Source organism: Myodes glareolus, chromosome 2 (assembly GCF_982192425.1).
Source record: "Myodes glareolus chromosome 2, mMyoGla1.1, whole genome shotgun sequence".
NCBI lineage: Eukaryota > Metazoa > Chordata > Mammalia > Rodentia > Cricetidae > Myodes > Myodes glareolus.
In genome coordinates, this window is record NC_142027.1 from 108,045,337 (window position 1) to 108,062,640 (window position 17,304).

At 40.9% G+C, this 17,304-nt stretch overlaps 1 protein-coding gene across 12 annotated transcripts in view; it reads right to left on the reverse strand.

Annotated features, from left to right (window-relative positions):
• The window catches only part of LOC125398814 (cytochrome P450 3A13-like), a 90,665-nt gene that overhangs the window by 39,923 nt on the left and 33,438 nt on the right, over window positions 1–17,304 (reverse strand). For all 12 annotated transcript variants that reach the window (XM_087903424.1, XM_087903427.1, XM_087903428.1 and 9 more), the window contains exon 3: window positions 15,283–15,335. Coding sequence is in view for 4 of the 12 variants with exons in the window: in XM_087903427.1 (XP_087759553.1) it covers window positions 15,283–15,319 (37 nt within the window). In the remaining 8 variants the exon portion in view is untranslated. The remainder of the gene's footprint in view (window positions 1–15,282; window positions 15,336–17,304) is intronic.

Consider the following 17,304-nt stretch of genomic DNA (forward strand, 5'->3'; position numbering starts at 1 on the left):
AGAAACCCCCCACTTTTAATGCCATTTAGTATTGCATAATACCGATGGTCCCAAACCTGCTCCTTGGTGTTGGGATGCTGATAGATACTGCTGGACGCAATATGACTATTTGATCCCCTGCTTGCATTCCTCCCCGATTTTTCTTGGGGAGGCAAGAAATGGAGTGGCACTTTGGAGGGGGCAATATTCTTAATTGTTCTTCCAGGATCTGCAAGCTGAGTAATTGCTGGAACAGTTCTGATGAAGCTTTGATCGTTCGAGTGCCTGCTGTCTCAAGAGCATCAGGAGATCATCCTTTATCGACAGTGGGTGAACAGCTGCAATTGTTGCTGCTATTGCTATCACTGCCACTGCGGTTACAGTTGCTGGAGTTGCCATTTCGCAGACAACTGTGACTATAGAGACTGTGAATTAACTGTCTGGAAGGGTTAGCAAGTCCCTGCAGACACAGAGTGCTCTGGACTCTCATATTGGACTTGGACTTTTAAATTTAAATAAAAAAAACAGTGCTTTTACAAGAACAGGTAGATTCCCTTTGACTCCTGCAACAAGTGTCTTGTACGTTACGCCTGCTAATGTTATAAATGTTTCTCATGTGGTTGAACAGTTGAATGCATGTTTGGATGGCCCTTGGAATTTCTTTTTGAATTTCACCCTGCAGACAGCTTATCATATTGTTAGTATTAACAACACATGGGTCCCTGCTGTGTCTGGATCCAGTCAGTAGAGTGCCATGGCCCAGCTTGGGGGCTGGGTCCAGCGATTGTCTGGAATGCTCACTTGTACTCATATTGCTATTGGGCTTATCTGTTTTTGGATTCTCTGCTGCTTTATGTGGCAATCGCACGTACAGAACACTGTCACTCGACAAGTGTTGCTTGGACTGTCTTCCAGTAATCGGGAAGTGTGCCAAGTCTGGCTGCAGATATTGCAGAAGTCATGAGGGATCCCTATGACGGGCAACTCTCCTGGTATAATAAGCTCGCCTAAGACAGGGATTAAGGCCTCCCATAGACGGGTAAGAGTCTCTATCTGGGGGAGTCCTAAGACAGGGGCTCTCATGCTTTTAAAATAAAAAGGGGAGAATTGTTGGGTCCCTAGAGGACAGGCCTTTGCACCCCCACTTGATCTGTTTTGCACTATTGCACTTGGTTGAAAACAGGAACAAAAACAGGAACAACCTGTTGTTTTCAGCAATGTTTCTAAGGGTGTTTACCCCTAAGCCATTGAGTTACAGTGATGAGCTTCCTGCCTTTTGCTGTCTTGGCCTCCCCTGCTGATGGCTATATATACTGTGTGAGAAAGTGGAATAAAGGCTTGTCTGCAGAACCTGAAGTTGTGTTGCGTGTTAATCCCAATGTCCCTCGCTCAGAAGAATGACAGTTGCCGTGCTGGCGCAACAGTAAGTCAGTGCCACAGTTCTATTACCCCATTGGTCACTCTGTGTTCCTGGAGATCACTCAGTGCTCCTGGGCTTTGCTCAGCTCCTTTGGAGTTTGCTGTCTCAGGCCTACTTTGGCCTAGGTTACCAACTTTGGCCTAGTTCTGTAAATTCTGGTCTGGATCCCCTCCTGCAGAGGTCCCTGGCTTTGAGTTGGTTCTGTAGATGTCTTTGGCTCTGGTCTACTCCCTCAGAGTTCTCAGGCTCAGATGCGCCTAAACCCACAGAGGACGTGGCTCAGGCTTCCTCCTTCAGAGGTCCCAGACTCATGCTTGGACCCTCAGAGGTTTCTGGTTTCACCCTATTCCCTTTGATGTCCCAGACCTATGCTCAGACCCAGAGAGGTTCTGGCTCAGCCCTATTCCCTCTGAGACTCACACCTGGACACACAGAGATATCTGGTTCCTGCCTAATCCCTCAAAGGTCCTTGATTCACGCACAGGCCTAGTTCCTCGGAGGTCCTAGACTCACCCACAGACCCACACAGGTCCTGGCTTAGGTATATTCCCTTGAAGGTCCCAGATTCATGTACGGACCCTAAGTGGTCTCTTGAAAGTGGTCTCTGGCTCTGGCTCACACACTCAGCAGTTACTCCCCTATACCTGTTCCAGTGGAGTTTGCTGTCTCAGGTCTGCTCTGGACCAGGTTGCTTGCCCAGTCCTGATCTACCAATGTCCCAGGATTGGATTGGCTCTCTCAGGCCCACTTAGGCCTAGGTAGCTGGTTCACTCCTACTCCTGTGGGATTTATTCCCTCAGGCCTACTTTGGCCTAGGTTACCAGCTTTGACCTGTTTCTGTAAATTCTGATCTGGATCCCCTCTACTTTAATTTTAAAGACAGGGTTTCTCTGTAGCTTTGGAGCCTGTCCTGGAACTAGGGCTTGTAGACAAGGCTGGCCTCAAACTCATAGAGATCTGCCTACCTTTATCTCCCAAGTGCTGGGATTAAAAGCATGCACCACCACTGCTTGGCTGGCACACACCTTTAATTCTAGATATTAGAAGGTGGAGGGAGAAGGATCACTAAAGAGTGTTAGATTAGCATGGTCTAATCTACCATAACAGACAAGGGTCCTGCCTCCCAAATACTGGGATTAAAGGTGTGCACCACCACAATCTGCCTTCTATTTCTATCTAGTGTGGCTAGGTTTGCTTTCTAATCTTCAGGAAAGCATTATTTGTTACAGCACAAACAAAATATCACCACAGGTTTGAATATAAGCACCGACCCTTGCTAATAGAGCCTTGAAAACACTGCCAAATAAAGCAAACAAACAAAGAAGCAAATAAATAACCCAGGAAACACTGAAGGAGAAAGGAAAAACACTAACAGTGTTCTTTAATATGTAATATTAAATATTTAATATGTAATAACTTGATGGGTAATTAACTTGATATTCCAGTGTCAGAATTTATCCATAAGAGCTATGGTACCAGAAATATTTGGGGGACACAGCAGTGATGACAAATCAGTCTTCTGCAACTCTTTTCATCCAATGAGAGATAGAGTCTTTGACTAAGAAGAACATGCTTCTTTTTCAATAAAATAAAAAAATCTATTATTTGGAGAGGAGAACTTGGCTTTTCAGGAGTAGAAGATGTCTGGAATCCCTGTATCACAGCAAGTTTAGTTTACTCAATAATAAAAATATTTCACCATGTTTGGAATGTAGGCTGGTAATAGAATCCTTCCTACTTTGTAGAATAGCATGGGCTGGTGGATTTCAATATAAATACATAGAAATAAAAATATTACAAGATATTAACCATGTTTGAATTCAAAGATAAAATAATTTTATTTTATATTTTTATTTTATATGTTTGAACATATGCCTGAGTACATGTATACATACAATGTACACACTGAAGCCCATTAAGGTCTGAAGAGGTTTTGGATTCCCTGGTTTTTAATATAGCAAGTGGGTACTGGGAAAGAAATTGTGGATCTTCTGCAAATTAGTAACTGTTTTACAATGTTGAGCCAACTTTCCAGGCTTTAAAGTCAAAATATAATCAACTGACAAGCAATAATAATACAAGGAACATTTTCTCTGACACAATTGGAAATGCATCACAGATGCCCTTGGCTACGGGTTATGTGTTCTTATTGACCATGTCAGTTCAGCAGACCCTGTGGTGAATACTGTAGTTTCTGATGATGGATATGAAGAGATGAAGAGGCAGAACCTCCTCCACTCCACATTGTGGTACACAGCACAGTGATGTCACCATTTCCCAGGCTCTTACTAAAGCTACAGCAGCTCTTAAACTGAAAGTTTAATAATTTTGACCCAACCATCACACAAAGTAATTAATGAAACAAGCCCAGAAGGAAATGGCATGCAGTAACATATCCTACTTATGTTTTTCACTGTCAGTAGTATGTGGTGACAGGAACTATTCATACACATTCTTGCTACACAGCCATCACCTAGTATCACGTATAAACAGAAAAAGGAGAGAAATAGACAATTCAGCGAAGTATGCTGTCACAGACCTCTAAGAGAACAGTCAGAGATGGAAGACAGCAAGTTCTAGGCCAAATTGGGATTCACTGTAACTTCCAGGCCAAACTTGGTATACTGAGACATGATCTCAAAAGTCAATGTGGAAAACTTAAGAGGTTTCTTGGAGAAAATCAACAAGATTTACAAACACCAAGCCAAACTAATCAAATGGCAGAGAGAGAACACACAAATTAATAAGATCAGAAATGAAAAGGGGGACATAATCACAGACACAGAGGAAATTCAGAGAATCATTACATCTTACTACAAAAGCCTATATGCCACAAAATTGGAAAATGTACAAGAAATGGACATGTTTTTAGATAAGTACCATTTACCAAAGTTAAATCAACACCAGGTGAACAATCTAAATATCCCTGTTAGTAGTGAAGAAAGAGAAGCTGTTATCAAAAACCTCCCTACCAAAAAAACCCAGGACCAGATGGTTTCAATGCAGAATTCTACCAGAACTTACAGGAAGAGCTAATACCTATACTTCTTAATGTATTTCACAATATAGAAACAGGAGAGTCATTGCCAAATTCTTTTTATGAAGCTACAGCTACCCTGATACCAAAACTACACAAAGACACAATCAAAAAAGAGAATTACAGGCCAATCTCACTCATGAACATCGACGCAAAAGTCCTCAACAAAACACTGGCAAACTGAATCCAAGAACACATTAGAAAAATTATCTATTATGATCAAGTAGGCTTCATCCCAGAGATGCAGGGCTGGTTCAACATATGCAAATCTATCAATGTAATCCATCATATAAATAAACTGAAAGAAAAAAACCATATGATCATTTCATTAGATGCTGAAAAAGCTTTTGACAAAATTCAACACCCCTTTATGATAAAGGTGTTGGAGAGATTGGGGATACAAGGATCATAACTAAATATAATAAGAGTTATTTACAGCAAGCCAACAGCTAGCATCAAATTGAATGGAGAGAAACTCAAAGCCATTCCACTAAAATCAGGAACAAGACAAGGCTGTCCACTCTCTCCATACCTCTTCAATATAGTGCTTGAAGTTATAGCAATAGCAATAAGACAACATAAGGGGATCAAGGGGATCCGAATTGGAAAGGATGAAGTTAAACTTTCGTTATTTGCAGATGATATATGATAGTGTACATAAGTGACCCCAAAAACTCTACCAAAGAACTCCTACAGCTGATAAACACCTTTAGTAATGTGGCAGGCTACAAGATCAACTCCAAAAAATCAGTTGCCCTCCTATACACAAAGGATAAAGAAGCAGGAAGGGAAATCAGAGAAACTTCACCTTTCACGATACCTACAAATAGCATAAACTATCTCGGGATAACTCTAACCAAGGAAGTGAAAGACCTATTTGACAAGAACTTTAAGTCATTGAAGAAAGAAATTGAGGAGGATAACAGAAAATGGAAAGGCCTCCCTTGCTCTTGGATTGGGAGAATCAACAGAGGAAAAAGGGCAATTCTACCAAAAGCAATCTATAGATTCAATGCAATCCCCATCAAAATTCTTCACAGACCTTGAGAGAACAATAATCAACTTTATATAGAAAAACACAAAACCCTGGGTAGCCAAAACAATCTTATACAATAAAAGAACTTCTGGAGGCATTACCATCCCTGACTTGAAACTCTATTACAGAGTTACAGTATTGAAAACAGTTTGGTATTGGCATAAGAACAAAGAAGTCGATTCATCCATTGTTGGTAGGAATTCAAACTTGTGCAGCCACTGTGGAAATCAGTGTGGCGGTTTCTCAGGAAACTAGGAGTCAACCTCCCTCAGGACCCAGCAATTCCACTCTTGGTAATATACCCAAGAGATGCCCTAACATACCACAAAAGCATTTGTTCAACTATGTTCATAGCAGCACTATTTGTAATAGCCAGAACCTGGAAACAACCTAGATGCCCCACAATAGAAGAATGGTTAAAGAAGGTGTGGAACATATACACATTAGAGTTTTACTCAGCAGTAAAAAACAATGACATCTTGAATTTTGCATGCAAATGAATGGAAATAGAAAACGCTTTACTGAGTGAGGTAACCTAGACCCTAAAAGAGGAATATGGTATGTACTCACTCATAAGTAGATTCTAGACATAAAGGTCTTTGAGCCTATAAATCGTGATCCTAGAGAAGCTAAGCAAGAAGGTGAACCTGAAGAAAATAATATAGTTATCCTCCTGGATATTGTAAGTAGACAAGATTGCCAGGCAAACTTGAGTGCACAGAGGTTGGGGGGTAGAAGTTAGGGGAGATGGTTAGAGAGAAGGGAGAGGGGAGGATGGGGATAGCTTGGGGGAATGGTATGGGGGGAGGAAGGAAGGATGGATATGGGAGCAGGGAAATAAATATCTCAACTAAGGGAGCCTTTTTAGAGTTTGTAAGAGACTTGATTCTAGAGGGGTTCCCAGATCCAAGCAGAGGTCCCCAGATTGTTCCCTGGGCAGGAGAGGAGTGGGTGCCTGAACTGGCCTTGGCCCATAACCATACTGATGAATATTTTGCATATCTCCATAGAACCTTCATCTGGCGATGGATGGAGATAGAGACAGAGACACACATTGGAACACTGGACTTAACTCTAGGTCAAAATGAGAAGTAGGAGGACAGCCCTTCCCCCCTCAGCTTCTGCGGCAGGGTCTTCGGTGTTCCAAGGGTCCCCTCCCCTCCCCCCACTGCTGCGGGCCCTTTGTCTCCTGAGTCCTGGGAAGACCAGCTAGCCCTGTTGCCCTGCTGAGCAGTTCTTCCCAGAGAGGTGAGTGGGTGCTAGCCTGCCTGCCTCTCCGGGAAGGGAGGACAGCCCTTCCCCCCTCAGCTTCTGCGGCAGGGTCTTCGGTGTTCCAAGGGACCCCTCCCCTCCCCCCACTGCTGCGGGCCCTTCTCTCCTGAGTCCTGGGAAGACCAGCTAGCCCTGTTGCCCTGCTGAGCCGTTCTTCCCAGAGAGGTGAGTGGGTGCTAGCCTGGGCAGCCTGCCTGCCTCTCCGGGAAGGGAGGACAGCCCTTCCCCCCTCAGCTTCTGCGGCAGGGTCTTCCGTGTTCCAAGGGACCCCTCCCCTCCCCCCACTGCTGCGGGCCCTTTGTCTCCTGGGTCCTGGGAAGACCAGCTAGCCCTGTTGCCCTGCTGAGGAGTTCTTCCCAGAGAGGGCTGAGGAGCTCTATCCAGAGAGTGCTGTGAAGTCCTACCCAGAGAGTGCTGAGGAGTTCTATCCAGAAAGTGCTGAGGAGTTTCATCCAGAGTGGGGGAGATGGGCAGGCGCCAATGCAAGAATTCCTCCAACAACCTGAAAGGCAACATGACATCGCCTGAATCCAGGGAGCTCGAAACTAGAAGAATTGAACACCCTACTCCAGAAGAAATAGAAGAAATCGACTCTAAGCGCTTCTTTATGAAAATAATAGAGGAATTTAAACAGGAGGTGAAAATCTGCCGTAAAGAAATGGAAGATAAGTATAACAAAAAAATTGAGGAAATGAGTAAAGAATTGGAAGAGAAATACACCAAAAAGTTTGAAGAAATGAGTAAATCCGTAAATGAAATTCTGGGAAACCAAGAAAAAACAATCAAACAGGTAATAGAAAAAGTTCAAGATTTGAAAACTGAAATGGAGTCAATGAAGAAATCACAAACCGAGGGCCGGCTGGCTATGGAAAATCTGGGTAAACGAACAGAGACTTCAGAAACAAGCTTAACCAATAGAATACAAGAGATAGAAGAGAGAATCTCAGACTCTGAGGACACCATAGAGAAATTAAACACTCTGTCCAAAGAAAACAGCAAATCCAACAAATTCTCATCACAAAACATTCAGGAACTGTGGGACACAATAAAAAAACCAAATCTAAGAATAATAGGAGTAGAAGAAGGAGAAGAATTGCATTTCAAAGGTCCAGAAAATATACTCAACAAAATTATAGAAGAAAACTTTCCCATCCTAAAGAACGATATTCCTATGAAGGTTCAAGAAGCATACAGAACACCGAATAGACTGGATCAGAAAAAAACATCCCCTCGTCATATAATAATCAAAACACAAAGCATTCAGACTAAAGAAAGGATATTGAGAGCTGCAAAGGAAAAAGGTCAAGTAACTTATAAAGGTAAACCTATCAGAATTACACCAGACTTCTCGATGGAAACCATGAAAGCCAGAAGGTCCTGGATAGAGGTACTGCAGAAACTAAGAGACAATGGATGCAAACCCAGACTACTTTACCCAGCCAAGCTATTGTTCACTATCAACGGAGAAAACAAAATATTCCAGGATAAAAACAAATTTAAACAATACGTAGCTACTAATCCAGCCTTACAGAGAATACTAGAAGGAAAATCACAACCCAAGGAATCCAACATTCCCAACACTGCCTACATTAACTCAGACATCTAGCGACCCTTCACAAGCACAACTCAAAGAAGGAAAACACATACACGCTACTACCCAAAAAAAATGACCGGAGTCATCGATCACTGGTCATTAATATCACTTAATATCAATGGTCTCAACTCACCTATAAAGAGGCACAGACTTAGAGATTGGATACGAAAACAGGATCCAACATTCTGCTGTCTACAAGAAACACACCTCAACCACAAAGACAGACACCTACTCAGAGTAAAGGGTTGGGAAAAGGTTTTCCAAGCAAATGGACCTAAGAAACAAGCGGGTGTGGCCATTCTAATATCTAACAAAATCGACTTCAAACTAAAATCAATCAGAAGAGATGGAGATGGACATTTCATACTCATAACAGGAACAATTCATCAGGAAGAAGTCTCAATCTTGAATATCTATGCCCCTAATATAAAGGCACCCACATATGTAAAAGAAACTCTTCTAGAACTCAAGGCAGTCATCAAACCACACACACTAATAGTAGAAGACTTCAACACTCCTCTCTCACCAATGGACAGGTCAAACAGACAGAAACCAAACAGAGAAATAAGAGATTTACTGGAGGTACTGAATCAAATGGACTTTACAGACATCTATAGAACACTCCACCCAAATAGGAAAGAGTATACCTTCTTCTCTGCAGCTCATGGAACCTTCTCGAAAATTGACCACATACTTGGTAACAAAGCAAACTTCCACAGATACAAAAAAATATTAGTGACCACCTGTGTCTTGTCAGATCACCATGGATTAAAATTAGAATTCAACAACAATGGTACCCCCAGGAAGCCAACAAACTCATGGAAGTTGAACAGTCAACTACTAAATCACCCCTGGGTCAAGGAAGAAATAAAGAAAGAAATTAAAGTCTTCCTTGAATATAATGAAAACAAAGACACAACGTATTCAAACCTATGGGACACTATGAAAGCAGTGCTAAGAGGAAAGTTCATAGCACTAAGTGCCCACCTAAAGAAAACAGAGAAAGCACACATTGGAGACTTAACAACACACTTGAAAGCTCTAGAAAAAAAAGAAGCTGATTTACCCAGGAGGAGTAGAAGACTGGAAATAATCAAACTGAGGGCTGAAATCAACAAAATAGAAACACAGAAAACAATTCAAAGAATCAATGAAGCAAAAAGCTGGTTCTTGGAGAAAATTAACAAGATTGACAAACCCCTATCCAAACTAATCAAACGGCAGAGAGAGAACTTGCAAATTAATAGGATCAGAAATGAAAAGGGGGACATAACCACAGACACAGAGGAAATTCAGAGAATCATTAGATCTTACTACGAAAGTTTATATGCCACAAAGTTGGAAAATGTAAAAGAAATGGACATTTTTTTAGATAAGTACCATATACCAAAGTTGAACCAAGACCAGGTGAACGATCTAAATAGACCTGTTAGTCGTGAAGAACTAGAAGCTGTTATCAAAAATCTTCCTACCAAAAAAAGCCCAGGACCAGATGGTTTCAATGCAGAATTCTACCAGAACTTTCAGGAAGAGCTAATACCTATACTCCTTAATGTATTCCACAATATAGAAACAGAAGAGTCACTGCCTAACTCCTTTTATGAAGCTACAGTTACCCTAATACCAAAACCACACAAAGACACAACCAAGAAAGAGAATTACAGGCCAATCTCACTCATGAACATCGACGCGAAAATTCTCAATAAAATACTGGCAAACCGAATCCAAGAGCACATTAGAAAAATTATCCATTATGATCAAGTCGGCTTCATTCCAGAGATGCAGGGCTGGTTCAACATACGCAAATCTATCAATGTAATCCATCATATAAATAAACTGAAAGAAAAAAACCATATGATCATCTCACTAGATGCTGAAAAAGCATTTGACAAAATTCAACACCCATTTATGATAAAGGTGTTGGAGAGACTGGGGATATAAGGATCATACCTAAATATAATAAAAGCAATATACAGCAAGCCGACAGCTAACATCAAACTGAATGGAGAGAAACTCAAAGCCTTTCCACTAAAATCAGGAACGCGACAAGGCTGTCCACTCTCTCCATACCTCTTCAATATAGTGCTTGAAGTTATAGCAATAGCAATAAGACAACATAAGGGGATCACGGGGATTCGAATTGGAAAGGATGAAGTTAAACTTTCGTTATTTGCTGACGATATGATAGTGTACATAAGCGACCCCAAAAACTCTACCAAAGAACTCCTACAGCTGATAAACACCTTTAGTAATGTGGCAGGATACAAGATCAACTCCAAAAAATCAGTGGCCCTCCTATACACAAAGGATAAAGAAGCAGAGAGGGAAATCAGAGAAGCATCACCCTTCATGATAGCCACAAATAGCATAAAATATCTTGGGGTTACTCTAACCAAGGAAGTGAAAGACCTATTTGACAAAAACTTTAAGTCTTTGAAGAAAGAAATTGAGGAGGATACCAGAAAATGGAAAGACCTCCCCTGCTCTTGGATTGGGAGAATCAACATAGTAAAAATGGCAATTCTACCAAAAGCAATCTATAGATTCAATGCAATCCCCATCAAAATCCCATCAAACTTCTTCACAGACCTTGAGAGAACAATAATCAAGTTTATATGGCAAAACAAAAAACCCAGGATAGCCAAAACAATCTTATACAATAAAAGAACTTCTGGAGGCATTACCATCCCTGACTTCAAACTCTATTATAGAGCTACAGTATTGAAAACAGCTTGGTATTGGCATAAGAACAGAGAAGTCGACTTATGGAATCGAATAGAAGACCCAGATATTAACCCACAAACTTATGAACACCTAATTTTCGACAAGGGAGCTAAAGGTATACAATGGAAGAAGGAAAGCATCTTTAACAAATGGTGCTGGCATAACTGGATGTCAACCTGTAAAAAAATGAAAGTAGATCCATATCTATCACCATGCACAAAAATCAAGTCCAAATGGATTAAAGACATCAACATTAATCCGTCCACTTTGAACCTGATAGAAGAGAAAGTGGGAAGTAGTCTACAAGATTTAGGCACAGGAGGCCTCTTCCTAAGTAGGACCCCAGCAGCACAGACAATAAGAGAAACAATGAATAAATGGGATCTACTGAAACTGGGAAGCTTCTGTAAAGCAAAGGACACTGTCAGTAGGACAAAAAGGCTGCCTTCTGACTGGGAGAAGATCTTCACCAACCCCTCATCAGACAAAGGTCTGATCTCCAAAATATACAAAGAACTCAAGAAACTAGGCACTAAAACTCTAATTAACCCAATTAAAAAATGGGGTACTGAACTGAACAGAGAATTCACAACAGATGAACTTCGAATGGCCAGAAGACACTTAAGGTCATGCTCAACCTCCCTAGCGATCAGGGAAATGCAAATCAAAACCACTTTGAGATACCATCTTACACCTGTCAGAATAGCTAAAGTCAAAAACACCAACGATAGCCTATGCTGGAGAGGATGTGGGGTGAGGGGAACACTCATCCATTGTTGGTGGGAATGCAAACTCGTGCAGCCACTGTGGAAATCAGTGTGGCGGTTTCTCAGGAAACTGGGAGTCAACCTCCCTCAGGACCCAGCAATACCACTCTTGGGAATATACCCTAAAGATTCCCTAACATACTACAAAAGCATTTGTTCAACTATGTTCATAGCTGCACTATTTGTAATAGCCAGATCATGGAAACAACCTAGGTGCCCCTCAATAGAAGAATGGTTAAAAAAGGTGTGGAACATATATACATTAGAGTTTTACTCGGCGGTAAAAAACAATGACATCTTGAATTTTGCATGCAAATGGATGGAAATAGAAAACGCTTTACTGAGTGAGGTAAGCCAGACCCAAAAAGAGGAACACGGTATGTATTCACTCATAAGTGGATTCTAACCATAATTAAAGGTCTTTGAGCCTATTATTCGTGATCCAAGAGAAGCTAAATAAGAAGATGAACCTGATGAAGATTATTTAGCTATCCACCAGGAGGTAGGAAATATACATGAGTCCCAGGTAACCTCGGGTGCATGGGGGGGTGGGAGGGTCGATGGAGGGGGAGAGGACTAGAGAGAAGGGAGTAGGGGAGGAAAGGGGAAAGCTTGGTGGCCGGGGAGGGGGGGGGGGGGGAGGGAGGTAGGATGAATATGGGATCAGGGAACAATATATTTCAACTAAGGGAGCCATTTTAGGGTTTACAGGAGACTTGATTATATATGGGATCCCAGGTCCAAGGAGAAATCCCCCAGATTGCTCTCTGGACAGAGGAGAGGGTGCCTGAATCGGCCGTGGCCCATGACCATACTGATGTATATTTTGCTTATCACCATAGATCCTTTGTCTGGCGAAGGACAGTCGGAGGCCCACATTGGAGCACCGGATTGAGCCCCCCGAGGTCCGGAGGGGGAGCGGAAGGAGGAGGAACATGAAAAACGAAATCAATACTGCGAGGGATGCTGTCACCCACTGATACAAGGGAACGGATCTGATGAGAGTTTACCAGGGCCAGCCGGACTGGGACTGAACGAGGACGTGATCTAGCCAGATTCTCGGAATTTGGCCGGATTCTCTGACTGTGGCTGGCCCGGGGTCTTTCTGAAAAGCCATTGACTATGACACTGGGACCTGTTTCCTCTGCATATGCTGGATTTTGGGGATCCAGTCTGTTTGGACGCTCGCCTTCCTGGACCTGGAGGGAGGGGGAGGGAGCTGGAGCTTCCCACAGGGCAGGAAACCCTGACTGCCCTGGGGGACGGAGGGGAAGGAGGGGGGGAGTGGGGGGAGTGGGAGGGTGTTGGGAGGGGGGGCGGAAATGGAAACTTTTATAATCTAATAAAATTTACTAAAAAAAAAAAAAAAAAAAAAGTATTGAAATAATCACACTAGGATGTTTGAAATAAAAAGTCTTATATAGTATTTTTAGAACCCATATCATTAATTAAAATTTTATTGGTTGCCTTCATAAAAAAAAAAAAAAAAAAAAAAAAAATGAGAAGTAGAAGGAGGGAGAACGTGACGGAAGTCAGGATCAGAGGGAACCTTCATCCGATGATAGATGGAGATTTAGACAGAGACCCACAGTGGAGCACTGGACTGAGCCCCCAAGGTCCAAATGAGGAGCAGAAGGAGGGAGAGCATAAACAAGGAAGTCAGGACCGGGAGGGGTGCGTTCACCCACTGATACATGGGGATTGATCTAATGAGAGCTCACCAAGGCCAGCTGGACTGGGTCTGAACGAGAATGTGATCAAACCGGATTCTCTGAATGTGGCTGACATGGGGGCTGTCTGAGAAGCCATTGACAATGGCACTGGGACTTGTATCGTCTGCATGTACCGGCTTTTAGGGATCCTAGTCTGTTTGGATGCTCACTTTCCTTGACCTGGAGGCACGGGGGAGGAACTTTAACTTCCCACAGGGCAGGAAACCTTGACTGCTCTTAGGACTGGAGAGGGAGGAGGAGAGGGAGTGGGGGGGTGGGAGGGTATTAGGAGGAGGGAAAGAAGTGGAAATTTTTATAAATTAATAATAATAATAATAATAAAAGAAAAATACAAACAAAAAATGTATGGAAAATTAAACACAGGCAAACTCAAAAATCAGAACTAAGAATTCAGCATTTAGTATTCGCTGACTTGTCATCCTGGTACTCTCCTGTATTTCTGTGATTTTATCTGTGTTCTTCCTTCCTAGATTTTCTAATCCTTATACCCCTACCCTGGAACATACAAACCCGCACCACCATGGCTAGGACCACAGCAAAAGTCACCCTAAAAAGGTGGCTTCAGGCAATTACTTTTGTTGACTTACTTTTTAATTATTTCATTCTAAAACAAGGAGAAAAGGAGGGAATATTTTAAGTAAAAGCAATGTATGTGATATTTGATAGTTTTGTGCCTTTTAAAATAAAGATTGATGCTTTATGTTTGTTCAAATATATTCATATATATGAATACAAACAAAGTAACTTAAAGCAATAAAGACGATTTAATATAAAAAAAGAAAACTTAAGAGGTGTCTAGCCTACTAAAAAAACTACAAGCAAGAAAGGAATCCTAGGAATGGGAGAACTGTTCTTCCCCAAGGAAGTGCACACCTTATTTTCTATCAATTATCAAATGATCAGTACTGACAGTGCTCATAAAATATCATATATAGACCAAGAAGTGTATACTTAGAAATATATATTAAAATATACATTTTATTCTATAATATATGTGATATATAATGCGTGCATGTATATGTATGCATATATATGAAACAATAATTAGTGAATGTGTGCATGTATATGTATGCATATATATATACATATATATAAAACAACAAGTAGTGAAAAGAGATAACATGAATTTGAAAGAGAGCAAGGAGGCAATTATTGAAGGTTTTGTAGAGAGCAAGGGAAGGGAGAAATGATGCAATTATATTATAATCTCAGACAATTAAAGAAATGTTAAAAATAAAATCCACAGGAAACTAAACATAAAATAATGATAAATCCCTATCTTTACTTTTACTCCAGCCTGTGTTTGAAAAGCACATAATTACTGCAAGTTTTTTTTTTACTCAGGGTGAATCAATATGGGAGGGAGAACACTCTCCTGAATTATGATCACATATTACATGTGTCTGTAATAACGCATTTCACACAATTTAAAGGAACCCAAGGAAGGATAAATAAAGGTAAAATGCCTATAAGACATATGACAAAAATAGCTGCTTGACCATCAAAGGATGCAGACAAATCATTACTTGTAACATTTTCAGTCTTTGAGGCTGAAGGTTACAACATAAAATGGCATATACTACCCTTGGTAGGACAGGCTTCGAAACACTATAAAATAGACAATGCCTCCCAAGTAACTTTGCTGACAAGCTACTCATGCAGTTTGGTGCCACATCGCAATATCACAATACCATCTGATACACATTTCCAGAATACTCACCCCCACATATCCCCATATGTATTTTGGCATTCTTCATCAAATTTCCATATACCCTGAGAAGAATAATAAAATGAAAAGCCATTACTTTTTTATGTTTGTTGACACTATTTGAAAAATACACAATACCAGGACACCAGGTTCTTTATTTAACTCCTCTAAATGCAGTTGAAAGAAGGTCTCTGAAGATAAAGAAGCTGCAAGATGCACAATACATGAAGAAATTAAAGTTATTCAAGATTTATTTTCCAGAGTATTATGCATTTCAAATGTTTCCTTCTCTATTTAAGTAATAATTTGTTCATTATTGTTGTACTGTTTTGATAATGCATTGACTCTGAAATCCTGAAATACTCCATCTTTTCTATTCTTTGGGTGTGTGGGGGCACCAAGAATCAGGAAGATTGTCAAAAATATGCAAAATCTATTTGATTCTCACTTACTGACCCTATCACCTGATCATGTTCCTAGAATTCTAGGGTAATCAATAAATTGAACATATAATTTATACTTGGAGTATATTAGATTTACATAAATGTTATTAATCAGATTAACTGAAAAGTAAGCAATAAAGTATAGGCAAAATAGGTTGGCCTTTTAGTGTACATGCTCAACATGGAAAGATGAGGAAATACCAATTTACATAAAGCAAACATAAAAATGAATAATTGGTCTGCATTTACACCTCTAAAACCTGGGGAATATATATTAATTAACTACAGTTAAGTGGTATTATAATTTTTAGGATATAATTTCATGTAATTCAATGTACCTCAAACTCTGTGTGTATACTAAGGGTGATCTTAAAATCCTTATCCTTCTGATTTTATCATCTGTATACTGGAATAACAGATTTGTGCATGGCCAGTATATCTATTTCTGTAATTAAGCTGAGTATGCTAGACAGAGAGCTACAGAATGAATTTCCTCTTCAGCAATGTTAATTTCAACTGTGTGGAATTAGGTAACTGGGCAGGTGATGGAGTTCAGCTTGTGGATCATTTGCCTCATGCTGAGAGCCAGGCTCGTGTAAGGTTCCTCTGAGGCCATAATGAAAGTAGAAGGAAACATGAGTGCTGTGTACTTGTCCAGGAGCAGACTTGGCTGGACTAGGGCTGGAGCCTGATCCTTGAAGGATTTAAAGTTGTAATTTATTGGGATCAGATTCTTTCCCCTGGGCTGTGATTGCCAGTCCTAAAGCAGCTAGATCTGGGATATCTTGTGTTCTCTTTGCCAATGTTGTTTGATTTACCTCTCTGCTGACCTTTGCCATTAAGCCAAGCAAATAGTATGTTGTTTTTTTTAAAAAAAAAATCATTTGTTCAACTATGTTCATAGCAGCACTATTTGCAATAGCCAGAACCTGGAAACAACCTAGGTGCCCCTCAATAGAAGAATGGTTAAAGAAGGTGTGGAACATATACACATTAGAGTTTTACTCAGCGGTAAAAAACAATGACATCTTGAATTTTGCATGCAAATGAATGGAAATAGAAAACGCTTTACTGAGTGAGGTAACCCAGACCCAAAAAGAGGAATATGGTATGTACTCACTCATAAGTAGATTCTAGCCGTAATTAAAGGTCTTTGAGCCTATAATTCGGGATCCTAGAGAAGCTAAATAAGAAGGTGAACCTGAAGAAAATAATATAGTTATCCTCCTGGATATGGGTGCACAGGGGGTGGGGGGGTGGAAGGAAGGGGAGATGGTTAGAGAGAAGAGAGTAGGGAAGGATTGGGGAAAGCTTGGGGGAATGGGATCGGGGGAAGGGAGGAAGGATGGAATGGGAGTAGGGAAGTATATATCTCAACTAAGGTAGCCATTTTAAGGTTTGCAAAAGACTTGATTCTAGAGGGGTTCCCATCCAAGGAGAGATCCCCAGATTGTTCCCTGGACAGCAGAGGAGAGGGGGCCTGAACTGGCCTTGGCCCATAACCATACAGATGAATATTTTGCATGTCACCACAGAACCTGCATCTGACGAAGGATGGAGATAGAGACAGAGACACATATTGGAACACTGG